We start from the raw sequence: 19395 nt of genomic DNA, 5'->3' as shown, positions 1-19395 counted from the left end.
TGTAGGTTTTCTGTCCCTGAAGGGCGGATCTCCTCTCTCCATAGTGCTGTCATGGGGGGGTAATTAAAGCTTTCAAAATATGGGGATGCACAATAACAAGCGTCTAAAGGTACCTTCACACATAACGATATTGTTAACGATATCGTTGCTATTTGTGACGTAGCAACGATATCGTTAATGAAATCGTTATGTGTGACAGCGACCAACGATCAGGCCCCTGCTGGGAGATCGTTGGTCGCTGAATAAAGTCCAGAACTTTATTTCGTCGCTGGACTCCCTGGAGACATCGCTGGATCGGCGTGTGTGACACCGATCCAGCGATGTCTTCACTGGTAACCAGGGTAAACATCGGGTAACTAAGCGCAGGGCCGCGCTTAGTAACCCGATGTTTACCCTGGTTACCATGCTAAAAGTAAAAAAAAACAAACACTACATACTTACCTACAGCTGTCTGTCCTCCAGCGCTGCGCTCTGCACTCCTCCTGTACTGGCTGTGAGCCGGAAAGCAGAGCGGTGACGTCACCGCTCTGCTTTCCGGCTCCCAGACCGTACAGGAGGAGAGCAGAGAAGCAGAGCGCAGCGCTGGAGGACAGACGGCTGTAGGTAAGTATGTAGTGTTTGTTTTTTTTTACTTTTAGCATGGTAACCAGGGTAAACATCGGGTTACTAAGCGCGGGATGTTTACCCTGGTTACCGGCATCGTTGGTCGCTGGAGAGCGGTCTGTGTGACAGCTCTCCAGCGACCAAACAGCGACGCTGCAGCGATTCGGATCGTTGTCGGTATCGCTGCAGCGTCGCTAAATGTGAAGGGGCCTTTAGTGTGACAGCAGACAAAAACAAACAAAAAAACCCCATCTAAATCTGGTATTGCTGTAATCGCACCGACCAGAAGAATAAAGTTGCCTAATCACTTATACCGCATGAGGAAAAGCGTAAAAAAATAAAACCAATTCTTCAGCTGCTGTTTGACTTGTTCATTCTGCCTCCCAAAGACAGCAGTAAGGCTCGGCACACATTTATCCCTGCACTCTGCATCGAGCGCTTACACCGAGATTTCCGTGTAATTCTCTGAAATACGTGATTCAGAAGGAACCCCCAGTGAAATATTCGCTATAATGAGACAGATTGATGCACTGTGGACGCTGTCAGACCCATGATCCTGCGGTTTGCGTCTTTAGGGGTGCATAAAAGTGCCGGTGGCCATAGTTTTGTGCTCCTCTGAAAATAAGGAAACTGCTGAACAGAGGCCAGATGAAGTCCAGAGTAACTCTGCTGCCTCATTATAGTGAACGGATCCCTCTGGGGTTTCATCTGAATCACGTCATTCAGAGATTTAGATGGAAAGTAAGTGCACAGCGTAGAGTGCCAGATAAATGTGACCACAAGCACAAGTCATATCGAATAAATTTTACCACTATCATGAAGTCATCAAACAATTAAAAAAAAAAAAATCTAAGAGTAAGTGGGATCCGTTGAAGCATTCCAGAGTTATTACCACAAAGTGACACTGGTCAGATTTCAAAATTTATGCCTGGTCATTAACTTACAAAGTGGCTCGGTCCTTAAGTGGTTAAGCGAACTCCAATTGGGTACATACAAGACAATCAGTGGTTGTTTTAACAACATGCATAGACAGGCCGACCACACTTCCACGCATACAAAAGGATTGTTAACACGATTGCATCAAGTTTTTACAACAAGATGCGTTTCCAAGAAAGATTACGCTTAAGGGTATGTTCACACGTTCAGGATTTCCATCCTTTTTTTCAGGACTGTTTTTTTAAAAAACTGCAGCTCTTGGCAGAAAACGCAGGTCCTTTTTTTGGTCCTTTTTTGTCCTTTTTTGATGCGTTTTTTGATCCTTTTTTTTTATGCAGTTTTCTAACCCTAACCCTACCCCTAACCCTACCCCTATTCTAACCTTAGTGAAAAAAAAAAAAAAAAAAAAATCTTAATTTTTTTATTGTCCCTACCAATGGGGGTGACAAAGTGGGGGGGGGGTGTCATTTACTATTTTTTTATTTTGATCACTGAGATATAACCTATCTCAGTGATCAAAATGCACTTTGGAGCGAATCTGCCGGCTGGCAGATTCGGCGGGCGCACTGCGCATGCGCCCGCCATTTTGCAAGATGGCGGCGCCCAGGGAGAAGACGGCCGGACGGACACCGGGACGCCGGGTAAGTATAAGGGGGGGAGATTAGGGCACGGGGGGGGCATCGGAGCACTGGGGGGGGGGGCATCGGAGCACGGGGGCGGGATCGGAGCACGGGGGGGCAGCCACACTCCGCCCACGCACTTCCGCCCGCTCCCCCGCACTTCCTGCTGCAGCAGTTCTGCACATCAAATCGCAGTAAAACCCGCAGATATATTTTTGATCTGCGGGTTTTACTGCGGTTTTGACCTCACAATGGAGGTCTATGGGTGCAGAACCGCTGCGGTTCAGGAAAAAGAAGTGACATGCTCCTTTTTTGCCGCAGCTATTCTGCGCGGCTTTTTAAACGAAATTCCGGATCATGTGCACAGCAGTGACTGTTTTCCATAGGGTTACATTGTTATGTACCCTGCATGGAAAACAGCTGCGGAACCGCAGCGGCAAAACCGCTGCGGTTCCGCAGTAAAAAACGCACTGTGTGAACATGGCCTAAGCCAGCTTAACATGTGTTTTGCTCTCTCATCGGGTAATTAATTGGGAATGAACGTTCCAAGAAAAGCTGAAGTACAGTGTAAATGCTTTTTAGCAGGGAACCCATTAGCAGGATTTCACACCCCAAACTATTTATATGAATTGATATGCAAATAAGGATAAAGAGCTATTGTAGATCTGAAGCCTCTGCCACCCCAGCTCTATTCCCCATCCAGCACTGCCTCTTCCTGTTTGCTCCTTACCTGAAGGTCACAGAATAGAGGCCATCAGCCAAGCAGGAGAAGATGAACACATGTATGACTGAAAGCAGATGGCTTCCAAGAGAAATAAAGGCAAGTACTCCTAGGTACCACGCATTCAATTCAGTGGCTGACCTGACAGATTCCCTTTAAAATTTACTAGGGCCACATTCAAATGTAATGGAAAAAATCTAAGATGAATTTAGTGAACTCAGAGGATTTCACCTCTCACATTGAGTGAACCCAATGCAAAATTTTAGAAATAAAATACAATCTTTAATATAGGGTGTGCTGGGAATTAGAACATCTGTAGCATGCATACAGTTGTGGCCAAAAGTCTTGACACCCCTGCAATTCTGTCAGATAATACTCAGTTTCTTCCTGAAAATGATTGCAAACACATTCTTTGGTATCATCTTCATTTAATTTGTCTTAAATGAAAAAACACAAAAGAGAATGAAGCAAAAAGCAAAACATTGATCATTTCACACAAAACTCCAAAAATGGGCCAGACAAAAGTATTGGCACCCTCAGCCTAATACTTGGTTGCACAACCTTTAGCCAAAATAACTGCGACCAACCGCTTCCGGTAACCATCAATGAGATTCTTACAATACTCTGCTGGAATTTTAGACCATTCTTCTTTGGCAACCTGCTCCAGGTCCCTGATATTTGAAGGGTGCCTTCTCCAAACTGCCATTTTTAGATCTCTCCACAGGTGTTCTATGGGATTCAGGTCTGAACTCTTTGTTGGCCACCTTAGAAGTCTCCAGTGCTTTCTCTCAAACCATTTTCTAGTGCTTTTTGAAGTGTGTTTTGGGTCATTGTCCTGCTGGAAGACCCACGACCTCTGAGGGAGACCCAGCTTTCTCACACTGGGCCCTACATCATACTGCAAAATTTGTTGGTAGTCTTCAGACTTCATAATGCCATGCACACGGTCAAGCAGTCCAGTGACAGAGGCAGCAAAGCAACCCCAAAACATCAGGGAACCTCCGCCATGTTTGACTGTAGGGACCGTGTTCTTTTCTTTGAATGCCTCTTTTTTTCTTCTGTAAACTCTATGTTGATGCCTTTGCCCAAAAAGCTCTACTTTTGTCTCATCTGACCAGAGAACATTCTTCCAAAACGTTTTAGGCTTTTTCAGGTAAGTTTTGGCAAACTCCAGCCTGGCTTTTTTATGTCTCGGGGTAAGAAGTGGGGTCTTCCTGGGTCTCCTATCATGCAGTCCCTTTTCATTCAGACGCCGACGGATAGTACGGGTTCACACTGTTGTACCTTCGGACTGCAGGGCAGCTTGAACTTGTTTGGATGTTAGTCGAGGTTCTTTATCCAACATCCGCACAATCTTGCGTTGAAATCTCTTGTCAATTTTTCTTTTCCGTCCACATCTAGGGAGGTTAGCCACAGTGCCATGGGCTTTAGACTTCTTGATGACACTGAGCACGGTAGACACAGGAACATTCAGGTCTTTGTAGATGGACTTGTAGCCTTGAGATTGCTCATGCTTCCTCACAATTTGGTTTCTCAAGTCCTCATACAGTTCTTTGGTCTTCTTTCTTTTCTCCATGCTCAATGTGGTACACACAAGGACACAGGACAGAGGTTGAGTCAACTTTAATCCTTGTCAAATGGCTGCAAGTGTGATTCAGTTATTGCCAACACCTGTTAGGTGCCACAGGTAAGTTACAGGTGCTGTTAATTACACAAATTAGAGAAGCATCACATGATTTTTCAAACAGTGACAATACTTTTGTCCACTCCTTTTTTTATGTTTGGTGTGGAATTATATCCAATTTGGCTTTAGGACAACTCTGTTTTGTTTTTTTATTTAAGACAAATTAAATGAAGATAATAATACCAAAGAATTTGTGTTTGCAATCTTTTTCTGGAAGAAACCGAGTATTATCTGACAGAATTGCAGGGGTGTCAATACTTTTGGCCACAACTGTATTCCATGTATAAAAAAAATAAATAAAAAAAATTGAAGTCTAAAATATTTGTTAACCAATTTTTCTAAGAAATAATCGACACTAAATGGCGCCAAAATAAGAAAATGACACACATTACCCAGCAATGTTAGCTTTTGCAAAGGGACAGCGTCTGTCTCATCATTTTCATCAGATGAATTAACTAAGGAAAAAAAGAAAATGCCTTAACTTTCTCATACTAAAATATACTTAACACATACATCATATTTAACTATACACATACCTTCAGCTGCATTGAATATAAAAGTCTACACACCCGTTAAAATGCCAAGATTTTGCCAAATAAATAAATCATCACATTTAACCCTTTAAGGACCAGTAGTATTTCAGTTTTTGAGTTTCCATTTTTGCTCCTCTTCTTCCCAGAGCCATAACTTTAATTTTTCCTTCAATATGGCCATGTGAAAGCTTGTTTTTTGCAGGGCGAGTTGTACTTTTGAATGAAACCACTGATTTTACCATATCATGTACTAGAAAATGGGAAAAAAAATCCAAATGCGATGAAATTGCAATACCACATTTGTTTTTTGGATTTTTTTTTTACCATGTTCACTAAATGATAACGGCAGGTCAGTTTTATGATTTTCCAGGTCATTATGAGTTCATGGACACCAAAAAGGTTCTTTTTTATGTGAGAAAAAAAAAAAAGCCATTTCCTAGACACGTAGTGTCTCCAAATTTTGGGATCTCGGGTTGGGTGAGGGCTTCTTTTTTTTTTGTGCGCAGACCTGCCACTTTTATTGATACCATAATGCTGTGTATTTTAATCACCTGTTATTGCAATGTTGCAGTGACCAAAAAAGAATTCTGGCATTCTGATTTTTTCTCTCAATATGCCATTTACCGATTGGATTAATTCATTTTTGATAGATCGGGTAGCTCTAAACTCGGCGATACCAAATATGTGTATGTTTCATTTTTTTTTTATTGATTTATTTTGAATGGGGGGAAAGAGTGGTGATTTGAACTTTCATATTTTTAAAACCATTTTTTTTTTTAACTTGCTTCCATAGTCTCCATCCGATCGCCTGTGCTACATAGAGAAGGGCTGCAGCCTGCTCTGTGTAGCAGATATGCTCACTTGCTAAGAGCGACAACCACTGGGCGGCGCTCAAAGCTATCTGGCTATGACAACCACAGGGGTCTCCTGCTGACCCCGGGTTGTCATGCCAACCCACCGGCAACCTGCGGTTAAGTGACACGGGCGCTGATGGCAGGAGAACATGATGCGCTTCCTGCGTGCACATGTTAACTGCCGCTGTCAGTTTGACAGCAGAATTTATGTTAACAGCCGCGGATGGAATCACGATTCCACCCACGGCTGTTAGTGTTAAATGTCAACTGATCAGATCAGCTGTCATGTGCTAGAAAAGGTGCAAGCTCATCGCCAGAGAACACACCAAATAGGGGGACAGAGTCCATCATTGGATGTTAAGGGGTTAAAGAAGACATCCTATAAACTGTTATTATTAAACCTATGTGCATGTAGTGTATTGCTATACTCCCCTACTGCTGCCTTCTATGGGGTACAGCGCCGTTCTGTTCTGCTTCTCAGTGACATCACAGCACTTAAGACTCTCCATGTCACTATGAGTGAGCCAGAAGTAAGCCTATGGATCTTCACTCTGACCAGCCACAGGCTTTCATTGTATGTCACTTCTGGGTCACGCAGAGTGGTGACAACTCAGAAGAGGCGCAGGATGCCAGAGAACGCAGGGAATATACTTGCACATATACATACACATTTAACCCCTTCACCCCCGGGCCATTTTCTGTTTTTGTCTCCCCTTCTTGCAAGAGCCTTAACTTATTTATATTTCCGTTAATATAGCAGTTTGGTTTTTGCAGGACGAGTTGTACTTTTGAATGGCACCATTGATTTTACCAAATAGTGTACAGGGAAATAGGAAAAAAATTCCAATTGCGGTGAAATAGCAAAAAAGGGTGCAATTCCACAATTGTCTTGTGCTTTTTTATTTTTTTATTTACCATGTTCATTATATGGTAAAACTAACCGGGCAATGATTCTCCAGGTCAGTACGAGTACACAGATACCAAACACATTTTATTTTTATTTAAGTGGTGAAAAAAAAAAATTCTATGAAAAAAATATTATTTATTTTGCTAGATCAGACATTTCTGAACTAATACCAAATGTGTATTTTTTTGTTTTATTGTCAATGGGGTAAAAAAGCTGTGAACTGGACATTTTTTTCTATTTTAATTTTTTTTTTTTTTCACTCTTTAATAGTCCCTTTAGAATTAAAACCGTCATCGTCCAATCACAATCTCCTATGAACGCCGTTCATGGGTAACCACCGATCGACCAAACCGCTGCACGACCAGCTCTACCCTCACCTACTGTATCCTCACCCATCCCTTGTAGATTATGAGCCATCGCGGGCAGGGTCCTCTCTCCTCCTGTACCAGTCGTGACTTGTATTGTTCAAGATTATTGTACCTGTTTTTATGTATACCCCTCCTCACATGTAAAGCGCCATGTAATAAATGGTGCTATAATAATAATAACAACAATGACAGTCACGGGGGTCAATAGCAAACCTTTGACTGTCACAACAACACATCGGCACCCCGTGATTACATCAAGGGCGCACTGATGGGAACGTGGAATGTGGAACACCCCTGTCGGCGAGTGATAAATGCTGCTGTCAATCTCTGACAGCAAGATTTAACAGGTTAACCGCCATGAGTGAAGCACTGCTCCACCCGTTGCTGTAAAAGACACATGAAGGAATTTAAGAGGGGAATGACTTGTGAAGGGGGAAAAAAAAAAGAAAAGAAAAAGACATCTTGTTTCTACATAGAGTAGAGAAAAGAGAACAATTAGCCGGGTAAAAAGTTAAAATGAACATAATATGAAGAACTGCAATATATCAAGAAGATAAAAGCTTTGATGGGAGAGTGCTACTTTTAAGATGTAAAATGATGGCATTTTAACACTGAGTATGTAGATTTTTCTATATCAACTGCATGTGATAGAAAAGCTCATAACTTATGTTTCCCCAAAGGAGCAATGGCACACAATGCTGGATCAACACTAATTGATTATCTTAACCCCTTTCTGACCTCGGACGGGACAGTAAAGCCCCAGTAAAGACGGGACAGTAAAGCCGCTTTGATGCAGGGCTCCGCGGTGAGCCCGCATCAAAGCCGGGACATGTCAGCTGTTTTGAACTGCTGACATGTGCTCGTAATAGGCGCGGGCAGAATCGTGATCTGCCCGCACCTATTAACTAGTTAATGCCGCTGTCAAACGCAGACAGCAGCATTTAACTACCACTTCCGGCCGGGCGGCCGGAAATGATCGCATCGCCAACCCCCGTCACATGATCGGAGGTCGGCGATGCTTCAGAATAGTAACCATAGAGGTCCTTGAGACCTCTATGGTTACTGATCGCCGGTAGCTGTGAGCGCCACCCTGTGGTCGGCGCTCACAGCACACCTGCAATTCTGCTACATAGCAGCGAACAGCAGATCGCTGCTATGTAGCAGAGCCGATCCTGCTGTGCCTGCTTCTAGCCTCCCATGGAGGCTATTGAAGCATGGCAAAAGTAAAAAAAAAAAAAAAAGTGAAAAAAAAAGTGAAAAAAAAAAAAATATGAAAGTTTAACCCCTTAGCGACCGCCGATACGCCTTTTAACGGCGGCCGCTAAGGGTACTTAAACCACAGCGCCGTTAATTAACGGCGCTGTGGAAAAAGTCCATAGCGCCCCCCAGAGGCCGATTTTCTCCGGGGTCTCGGCTGCCGAGGGTAGCCGAGACCCCAGAGAACATGATTCGGGGGGTTTTTAACCCACCCCGCATTTGCGATCGCCGGTAATTAACCGTTTACCGGCGATCGCAAAAAAAAAAAAAAAAAAGCGATCTCTTTTTAATTTCTCTGTCCTCCAATGTGATCGCACATCGGAGGACAGAGAAAAGGGGTCCCAGGTGGCCCCCCAATACTCACCTAGCTCCCCTGATGCTCCTCGTGTCTCCCGGTGGGCGCCGCCATCTTCAAAATGGCGGGCGCATGCGCAGTGCGCCCGCCGGCCGGCACCGGGAGAATCTTTGGGGTCTCGGCTGCCGGGGGTAGCCGAGACCCCAAAGAGCACGATCGGGGTCGGTATTACCGACCGCTGTTTTGCGATCGCCGGTAATTAACTGTTAACCGGCGACCGAAAAAAAAAAAAAAAAAAAAAGTAAAGTGTAATTCTCTGTCCTCTGATGTGATCGCACATCAGAGGACAGAGAAATAGGGGGATTCGGGGACCCTAGCATACTCACCTAGGTCCCTGGATCCTATTGCTGCTCCTCCTGGCCGCCGGCAGCAGAACATGGCGGACGCATGCCCAGTGCGCCCGCCATCTGTCTCCATCTGCCGGCCGGCAGGAGAACCGCAGTTGGGGCTAAAATTAGGGGTAGGGTTAGGGGTAGGGTTAGGTTAGGGGTAGGGTTAGGTTAGGGGTAGGGTTAGGGGTAGGGTTAGGTTAGGGTTAGGTTAGGGGTAGGGTTAGGTTAGGGTTAGGGTTTGGTTAGGTTAGGGTTAGGGGTAGGGTTAGGGTTAGGGGTAGGGTTAGGTTAGGGGTAGGGCTAGGATTGGGGCTAAATTTAGGGTTAGGGTTGGGGCTAAATTCAGGGTTAGGGTTGGGGCTAAACTTAGGGTTAGGCTTCTTTCACACTTCGACATACCGACGCAAGTTGTCAAAATTGTGCACAACGTGGGCAGCAGCTGTAGTTTTTCAACACATCCGCTGCCCAATCTATGTCCTGGGGAGGAGGGGGCGGAGTTACGGCCACGCATGCGCGGTCAGAAATGGCGGATGCGACGTACAAAAAAACGTTTCATTGAACGTTTTTTTGTGCCGACGCTCCGCCAAAACACAACTGATCCAGTGCACGACGGACGCGACGTGTGGCCATCCGTCACGATCCGTCGGCAATACAAGTCTATGGGCAAAAAACGCACCCTGCGGGCACATTTGCAGGATCCGTTTCTTGTCCAAAACGATGGATTGCGACGGAATGCCAAACGACACAAGTGTGAAAGTAGCCCTAGGGCTAGGGTTAGGGTTGGGGCTAAAGTTAGGGCTAGGGTTGGGGCTAAAGTTAGGGTTAGAGCTGGGATTAGGGTTAGGGTTTGGATTAGGGTTGGTATTAGGGTTAGGGTTGGCATTAGGGTTACGCTTGGGATTAGGGTTAGGTTTGGGATTAGGGTTAAGGTTAGGGTTGTGATTAGGGGTGTATTGGGATTAGGGTTAGGTTTGAGGTTAGGGTTGAGATTAGGATTAGGGGTGTGTTGGATTTAGGGTTTTGATTAGGGTTGACATTAGGGTTGTTTTGGGGTAAGGGTTGTGATTATGGTTAGGGTTAGTGATTAGGATTATGGATCAGGTTGGGATTAGGGTTAGGGGTGTGATGGGGTTAGGGTTGGAGCTAGAATTGGGGGGTTTCCACTGTTTAGGTACATCAGGGGGTTTCCAAACACGACAGCCAATTTTGCGCTCAAAAAGTCAAATGGTGCTACCTCCCTTCTGAGCTCTGCCGTGCGCCCAAACAGTGGGTTACCCCCACATATGGGGCATCAGCATACTCGGGATAAATTGGACAACAACTTCTGGGGTCCAATTTCTCTTGTTACCCTTGTGAAAATAAAAACTTGGGGGCTACAAAATCTTTTTTGTGAAAAAAAAAATATTTTTTATTTTCACGACTCTGCATTCTAAACTTCTGTGAAGCACTTGGGCATTCAAAGTTCTCACCACACATCTAGATAAGTTCCTTGGGGGGTCTAGTTTCCAAAATGGGGTCACTTGTGGGGGGTAACTACAGTTTAGGTACATCAGGGGCTCTGCAATCGCAACATAATGCCCACAGACCATTCTATCAAAGTCTGCATTCCAAAAAGGCGCTCCTTCCCTTCCGAGCTCTGCCGTGCGCCCAAACAGTGGTTTACCCCCACATATTGGGTATCGACGTACTCAGGAGAAATTGCACAACAACTTTTGTGGTCTAATTTCTCCTGTTACCCTTGTGAAAATAAAAATTTGTGGGCAAAAAGATCATTTTTGTAGAAAAAATGCAATTTTTTTTTTTCACGGCTCTACGTTATAAACTTCTGTGAAGCACATGGGGGTTCAAAGTGCTCGCCACACATCTAGATAAGTTCCTTAAGGGGTCTAGTTTCCAAAATGGTGTCACTTGTGGGGGGTTTCCACTGTTTAGGCACATCAGGGGCTCTCCAAACGCGACATGGCGTCCAATCTCAATTCCAGCCAATTCTACATTGAAAAAGTAAAACGGCACTCCTTCTCTTCCAAGCTCTGCGGTGCGCCCTAACAGTGGTTTACCCCCACATATGGGGTATTGGCGTATTCAGGAGAAATTGCATAACAAAATTTATGGTTACATTTCTGTTTTTACACTTGTGAAAATAAAAAAAATGGTTCTGAATTAAGATGTTTGCAAAAAAAAGTTAAATGTTCATTTTTTCCTTCCACATTGTTTCAGTTCCTGTGAAGCACGTAAAGGGTTAATAAACTTCTTGAATGTGGTTTTGAGAACCTTGAGGGGTGTAGTTTTTAGAATGGTGTCACACTTCATTATTTGCTATCATATAGACCCCTCAAAATGACTTCAAATGTGATGTGGTCCCTAAAAAAAAAATGGTGTTGTAAAAATGAGAAATTGCTGGTCAACTTTTAACCCTTATAACTCCCTAACAAAAAAAAATTTTGTTTCCAAAATTGTGCTGATGTAAAGTAGACATGTGGGAAATGTTATTTATTAACTATTTTTTATGACATATCTCTCTGATTTAAGGGCATAAAAATACAAAGTTTGAAAATTGCAACATTTTAAAAATTTTCGCCATATTTCCGTTTTTTTCATAAATAATCGCAAGTAATATCGAAGAAATGTTACCACTAACATGAAGTACAATATGTCACGAAAAAACAATCTCAGAATCAGCGGGATCCGTTGAAGCGTTCCAGAGTTATAACCTCATAAAGTGGCAGTGGTCAGAATTGCAAAAATTGGCCTGGTCATTAAGTACCAAATTGGCTCTGTCACTAAGTGGTTAAATCACCCCCCTTTCGCCCCAATCAAAATAAATCAATAAAAAAAAAATCAAATCTACACATATTTGGTATCGCCGCGCTCAGAATCGCCCGATCTATCAATTAAAAAAAAGCAATAACCTGATCACTAAACGGCGTAGGGAGAAAAAAAATGCGAAACGCCAGAATTAAGTTTATTTGGTCGCCGCGACATTGCAATAAAATGCAATAACAGGCGATCAAAATAACGTATCTGCACCAAAATGCTATCATTAAAAACGTCATCTCGTCACGCAAAAAATAAGCCCTCAACCGACCCCAGATCATGAAAAATGGAGACGCTACGAGTATCGGAAAATGGCACAATTTTTTTTTCTTTTTAGCAAAGTTTGGAATTTTTTTTCACCACTTAGGTAAAAAATAACCTAGTCATGTTTGGTGTCTATGAACTCGTACTGACCAGGAGAATCATAATGGCAGGTCAGTTTTAGCATTTAGTGAACCTAGCAAAAAAGCCAAACAAAAAACAAGTGTGGGATTGCACTTTTTTTGCAATTTCACCACACTTGGAATTTTTTTCCCGTTTTCTAGTACACGACATGCTAAAACCAATGATGTCATTCAAAAGTACAACTCGTCCCGCAAAAAATAAGCCCTCACATGGCCAAATTGACGGAAAAATAAAAAAGTTATAGCTCTGGGAAGGAGGGGAGTGAAAAACGAAAACGGAAAAAACGAAAAATCCCAAGGTCACGAAGGGGTTAAACAAATATTCCTGACTAAATGTCTAAAAAAAAGTCTTAAGGTACCGTCACACTGAACGATATCGCTAGCGATCCATGACGTTGCAGCATCCTGGCTAGCGATATCGTTGAGTTTGACACGCAGCAGCGATCAGGATCCTGCTGTGACATCGTTGGTCGGCGCAGAAAGTCCAGCACTTTATTTCGTCGCTGGACCTCCGGCAGACATCGCTGAATCAGCGTGTGTGACGCCAATTCAGCGATGTCTTCACTGGTAACCAGGGTAAACATCGGGTTACTAAGCGCAGGGCCGCGCTTAGTAACCCGATGTTTATCCTGGTTATCAGCATAAAAAAAACACTACATACTTACATTCCGGTGTCTGTCCCCCGGCGCTGTGCTTCTCTGCACTGGCTGCGAGCGCCGGCCAGCCGGAAAGCGGTGACGTCACCGCTCTGCTTTCCGGCTGACCGGCACTGACAGTGCAGAGGAAAGCACAGCGCCGGAGGACAGACATGGAATGTAAGTATGTAGTGTTTGGTTTTTTTACGTTTACGCTGGTAACCAGGGTAAACATCGGGTTACTAAGCGCAGCCCTGCGCTTAGTAACCCGATGTTTACCCTGGTTACCAGGGGATTTCGGGATCGTTGGTCGCTGGAGAGCTGTCTGTGTGACAGCTCTCCCGCGACCAAACCGTGACGCTGCAGCGATCGACATCGTTGTCGGTATCGCTGCAGCGTCGCTTAGTGTGACGGTACCTTTACACAACTAATATGGGAAAAACTGAGAGAGTCAAGTGGACATAGGTCGGATCCTAGGTTGCCTAGAAATTCCCCAGTCAGCAGATTCCCATACACAGCAGTCTCTGCAGATCCCACTAGAACATACAGGAGCCCAATAAGGAGAACCTGATGTGCCTATTTGTATGGAAAATTAGAAATTCCTGAAGACACAGAATTAGAATAAATGCGTGTAAATGGGCACCTCTTGTTAAGAACGGATCTGGTACACCAGCCACACTGGATCTGGAGGCTTCTTTTGGAACACATCCTTCTGTAACGCAAAGTTAAAATAATTGTAAATTGTGTGACTTGTAAATCCTCACACATACTGCTCCACTTTTCTAGTGCTGGAGCCAGGAGGAGGACCGCAAGTATGTGAATTACATACAGTCACGTGCCGACAAGATGGACACAGCCAAGCTCAATGCAAGTGCACTAAGCAAGGCGTGACAGTTTAGGCAGACTGTAGCTGGAAGTATGCAAATTGTATTTTTGTGGTCACATGACCGCCCACTTCCAGCAACTTGGGGTCCACCCAGTGCCCAAGGTCAGACAGCCCCTTTAAATTGTAACAAGGTGATGTATATACAATGGGGAAAAGTAGTATTTGATACACAGCCAAATTTGCAAGTGTGTTTCAAAGTGTAAAATCTATTGCCAAGGAGTCACGCAAACAAAGCAGAACACGTGTTAAATCACACCCATACATAAAGTGAGGAAGATAAGTATTTGATACACTGCTGAATTTGCAAGTTTTCCCACCTACAAATAGGTCTGTTACTTTTATTGTAGGTACACTTCAACTGTGAGACAATCTTAGCAGGAATTTTGGCACACTCCTACATACAGATCTTATCCAGATTTTTCAGGTTTCGGGGCTGTCCTGGGCAACATTGAGTTTCACCTCCCTCCAAAGATTTTCTATTGGGTTCAGGTCTGCAGATTAGCTAGGCTACTCCAGGACCTTGAAATGCTTCTTAGGCTATGTTCACACGTTCCTGATTTCCCTCCTTTTTTTTCAGGACTAAAAACCGCAGCTCTTGGCAGAAAACGCAGGTCCTTTTTTTGGTGCTTTTTTGGTGCGTTTTTTGATGCAGTTTTCTATGCAGAGTCTGTGTTTTCTAGGAAGTTTTTTAGGGTTAAAATGGCTGAAAATACCCTAACCCTACCCCTATTCTAACCTTAGTGGAAAAAAAAAAAAATTATTAATTTTTTTATTGTCCCTACCTATGGGGGTGACAAAGGGGGGGGGGGGGTCATTTACTATTTTTTTTATTTTGATCACTGAGATATAACCTATCTCAGTGATCAAAATGCACTTTGGAACGAATCTGCCGGCCGGCAGATTCGGCGGGCGCACTGCGCATGCGCCCGCCATTTTGCAAGATGGCGGCGCCCAGGGAGAAGACGGCCGGACGGACACCGGGAGGCCGGGTAAGTATAAGGGGGGGAGATGAGGGCACGGGGGGGGGGCGTCGGCGCAGGGGGGGTGGCATCGGAGCACGGGGGGGTGGGATTGGGGCACGGGGGGGCAGCCACACTCCAGCGGTTCTGCACCACAAACCGCAGAAAACCCGCAGATATTTTTTTCATCTGCGGGTTTTACTGCGGGTTTGACCTCACAATGGAGGTCTATGGGTGCAGAACCGCTGCAGTTCCGCAAAAAGAAGTGACATGGTACTTCTTTTTTACCGCGGCTATTCAGTGCGGCTTTTTTCGCGATTTTCCGCAATGTGGGCACAGCAGTTCCTGTTTTCCATAGGGTACATTGTACTGTACCCTGCATGGAAAACAGCTGCGGACCCGCAGCGGGAAAATCGCGGCGATTCCGCATGAAAAAAAGGATGGTGTGAACATGGCCTCACAGAGCCACTCATTAGTTGCCCTGTGTGTTTTGGGTCATTGTGTTGCTTGAAGACCCAGTCACAACCCATCTTCAATGCTCTTACTAAGGGAAGGAGGTTGTTGGCCAAAATCTCGCAATACATGACCCCATCCATCCTCCATTCAATGCGGTGCAGTCGTCCTGTCTACTTTACAGAAAAGCACCTTCAAAATATGACGTTTCCCCCACCATGCTTCACGGTTGGGATGGTGTCCTTGGTGTTGAACTCATCCTTCTTCCTCCAAACACAGCAAGTGGGGTTGATACTAAAAAGTTATATTTTGTTCTCATAATAATAATAATAATAATAATCTTTATTTATATAGCGCCAACATATTCCGCAGCGCTTTACAGTTTAACACTATCAAACACAAACAGTAACAACGTTAACAATACAATAATTAAAGAGAAATAAAACAACCCTGCTCGTGAGAGCATACAATCTATAATGAGGTGGGGGAGATACAAAGCACAGGTGTGTATTTACAATGATGTATTTACAATGATGGTCCAGCCATCTTCAGGGGTTGGGGGATAGATGGAGATAGTGAATGTGCTACACACACAAACATAAAATTACTTTGATTACTGAATGTGATAGGCCGCTCTGAACAAATGTGTTTTGAGCAAACGCCTAAAACTATGCAAATTGTTGATGGTCCTAATATCTTGGAGTAGAGCATTCCAGAGGATTGGCACAGCACGGGAGAAGTCTTGGAGTCATCTGACGACATGACTTTCTCCCATGTCTCCTCTGGATCATCCAGATCAGGTGTCAAACTGCATTCCTCGAGGGCTGCAAACAGGTCATGTTTTCAGGATTTCCTTGTACTGCACAGGTGATAATTTAATCACCTACACACAATGATTACAGCACCCTGTGCAAAGCTAAGGAAATCTTGAAAATGGTTTGCGGCCCTTGAGGAATGCAGTTTGACACCCCTGATCCAGATGGTCGTTGGTAAACGTCAAATGGGACTGGACATGTGCTAGTTTGGCAGATGGACGTTGTGTGCCCTGCAGTATTTTAATAAATGACGGTGTACTGTGTCAGTAATGGTAATGTTTGAGACTGTGGTCCCAGCTCTCTTTAGGTCATTGAGCAGGTCCTCCTGTGTAGCCGATTCCTGACCTTTCTCAGACTCATCATTACCCCGCCAACAAAGATCTGGCATGGAGTCCCAGACCGAGTAAGATTCACAATCATTTTCTGTTTCTTTCATGTTCTTTCATGCAGATCTAAAATTTTTCCCTGGTGTCCTTAGACTGATCTTTGGTTTTGGCCATGGTTGAGAAGTTGAAGTGTGAATTGTGATTGAGAGTTCAAAGACGTGCAATAAATACAGGTAATTGGTGCAGAATAGGAGGGCTTCTTAAAGAAACAGTAAAAGGTCCGTGAGACACAGAATTCTTGCTGGTTGGTAGGTGATCAAAGACTTATTTAATGCAATAAAATGCAATTTAATTACGTAAATCATACAATGCGATTGTGTTATTTTACTTTCATATTCTGTCTCACAGTTGAAGTGTATGAAAAATTACAGACCTCTCCATTCTTTGTAGGTGGGAATATATATACAGTACAGGCCAAAAGTTTGGACACACCTCTTTTAAAGATATTTCTGTATTTTTATGACAATGAAAATTGTAAATTCACACTGAAGGAATCAAAACTATGAATTAACACATGTGGAATTATATACTTAACAAAAAAGTGTGAAACAACTGAAATTATGTCTTATATTCTAGGTTCTTCAAAGTAGACACCTTTTGCTTTGATGACTGCTTTGCACACTCTTGGCATTCTCTTGATGAGCTTCAAGAGGTAGTCACCGGGAATGGTTTTCACTTCACAGGTGTGCCCTGTCAGGTTTAACAAGTGGAATTTCTTGCCTTATAAATTGGATTGGGACCATCAGTTGTGTTGTGCAGAAAAATCTTTAAATGAGGTGTCCAAACTTTTGGTCTGTACTGATATATATATATATATATATATATATATATATATATATATTTGATATATAGAGAGACAGAGAGATGTATAGAGAGAGATTGATATATAGCGAGACAGATGTATAGAGAGAGATAGAGAGCCGATAGTCCTGCTGAATAGACTGTTAGAATTTGTATGGCAAGAAAAAAGCAGCCAAGTAAAGAAAAACGAGTGGCCATCATTACTTTAAGAAATGAAGGTCAGTCAATCCGAAAAATTGGGCAAACTTTGAAAGTGTCCCCAAGTGCAGTGGCAAAAACCATCAAGCGCTACAAAGACAGCCACTTGTGTGGGTTGTAGAGTCCGTCTCATGCTACCAGAGTGTGAAAGCACAGCCAAAATTCAAAAACTATGAATTAACACATGTGGAATTATATACTTAACAAAAAAGTTTGAAAACTGAAATTAAGTCTTATATTCTAGGTTCTTCAAAGTAGCCATCTTTTGCTTTGATGACTGCTTTGCACACTGTTGGCATTCTCTTGATGAGCTTCAAGAGGTAGTCACCGGAAATGGTCTTCCAACAATCTTGAAGGAGTTCCCAGAGATGCTTAGCACTTGTTGGCCCTTTTGCCTTCACTCTGCGGTCCAGCTCACCCCAAACCATCTCGATTGGGTTCAGGTCTGGTGACTGTGGAGGCCAGGTCATCTTGCGTAGCACCCCATCACTCTCCTTCTTGGTCAAATAGCCCTTACACAGCCTGGAGGTGTGTTTGGGGTCATTGTCCTGTCGAAAAATAAATGATGGTCCAACTAAACGCAAACCGGATGGAATAGCATGCCGCTGCAAGATGCTGTGGTAGCCATGCTGGTTCAGTATGCTTTCAATTTTGAATAAATCCCCAACAGTGTCACCAGCAAAGCACCCCCACACCATCACACCTCCTTCTCCATGCTTCACGGTGGGAACCAGGCATGTAGAGTCCATCCGTTCACCTTTTCTGCGTCGCACAAAGACATGGTGGTTGGAACCAAAGGCCTCAAATTTGGACTCATCAGACCAAAGCACAGATTTCCACTGGTCTAATTTCCATTCCTTGTGTTCTTTAGCCAAAACAAGTCTCTTCTGCTTGTTGCCTGTCCGTAGCAGTGGTTTCCCAGCAGCTATTTTACCATGAAGGCCTGCTGCACAAAGTCTCCTCTTAACAGTTGTTGTAGAGATGTGTCTGCTGCTAGAACTCTGTGTGGGATTGACTGGTCTCTAATCTGAGCTGCTGTTAACCTGCGATTTCTGAGGCTGGTGACTCGGATAAACTTATCCTCAGAAGCAGAGGTGACTCTTGGTCTTCCTTTCCTGGGGCGATCTTCATGTGAGCCAGTTTCTTTGTAGCACTTGATGGTTATGCCACTGCACTTGGGGACACTTTCAAAGTTTGCCCAATTTTTCGGACTGACTGATTTTCATTTCTTAAAGTAATGATGGCCACTCATTTTTTTTTTTATTAAGCTGCTTTTTTCTTGCCATAATACAAATTCTAACAGTCTATTCAGTAGGACTATCAGTTGTGTATCCACTAGACTTCTGCACAACACAACTGATGGTCCCAACTCCATTTATAAGGCAAGAAATCCCACTTATTAAACCTGACAGGGCACACCTGTGAAGTGAAAACCATTCCCGGTGGCTACCTCTTGAAGCTCATCAAGAGAATGCCAAGAGTGTGCAAAGCAGTCATCAAAGCAAAAAGGTGGCTACTTTGAAGAACCTAGAATATAAGACATAACAAAAAAGTGTGAAACAACTGAAATTAAGTATATAATTCCACATGTGTTAATTCATATGTGTTAATACCACAACATACAAGACTCTCACCCACCATCAAAACCTTCAAAAAGAACCTGAAGACCTACCTCTTCCGGCAAGCCTACTACCTGTAGTAATCACCGATTGACCAAACCACTGCACGACCAGCTCTATCCTCACCTACTGTATCCTCACTAGTGTTGAGCGATACCGTCCGATACTTGAAAGTATCGGTATCGGATAGTATCGGCCGATACCCGAAAAATATCGGATATCGCCGATACCGATATCCGATACCAATACAAGTCA

General features: G+C 43.7%; 1 protein-coding gene across 1 annotated transcript in view; it reads right to left on the bottom strand.

The window, feature by feature from the left end:
* ZNHIT3 (zinc finger HIT-type containing 3) overlaps positions 1-19395 on the bottom strand; it is an 81691-nt gene that overhangs the window by 25179 nt on the left and 37117 nt on the right. The window contains exons 6-7 of the mRNA XM_069759798.1: positions 13667-13735; positions 4957-5019 (exon numbers count right to left, since the gene is read on the bottom strand). Of these exons, the coding sequence (XP_069615899.1) occupies positions 4957-5019; positions 13667-13735 (132 nt within the window). The remainder of the gene's footprint in view (positions 1-4956; positions 5020-13666; positions 13736-19395) is intronic.

The sequence above is a fragment of the Ranitomeya imitator genome, chromosome 3, assembly GCF_032444005.1.
Source record: "Ranitomeya imitator isolate aRanImi1 chromosome 3, aRanImi1.pri, whole genome shotgun sequence".
Taxonomy (NCBI): Eukaryota; Metazoa; Chordata; class Amphibia; order Anura; family Dendrobatidae; genus Ranitomeya; species Ranitomeya imitator.
This window is presented reverse-complemented; position numbering and strand designations above follow the sequence as displayed.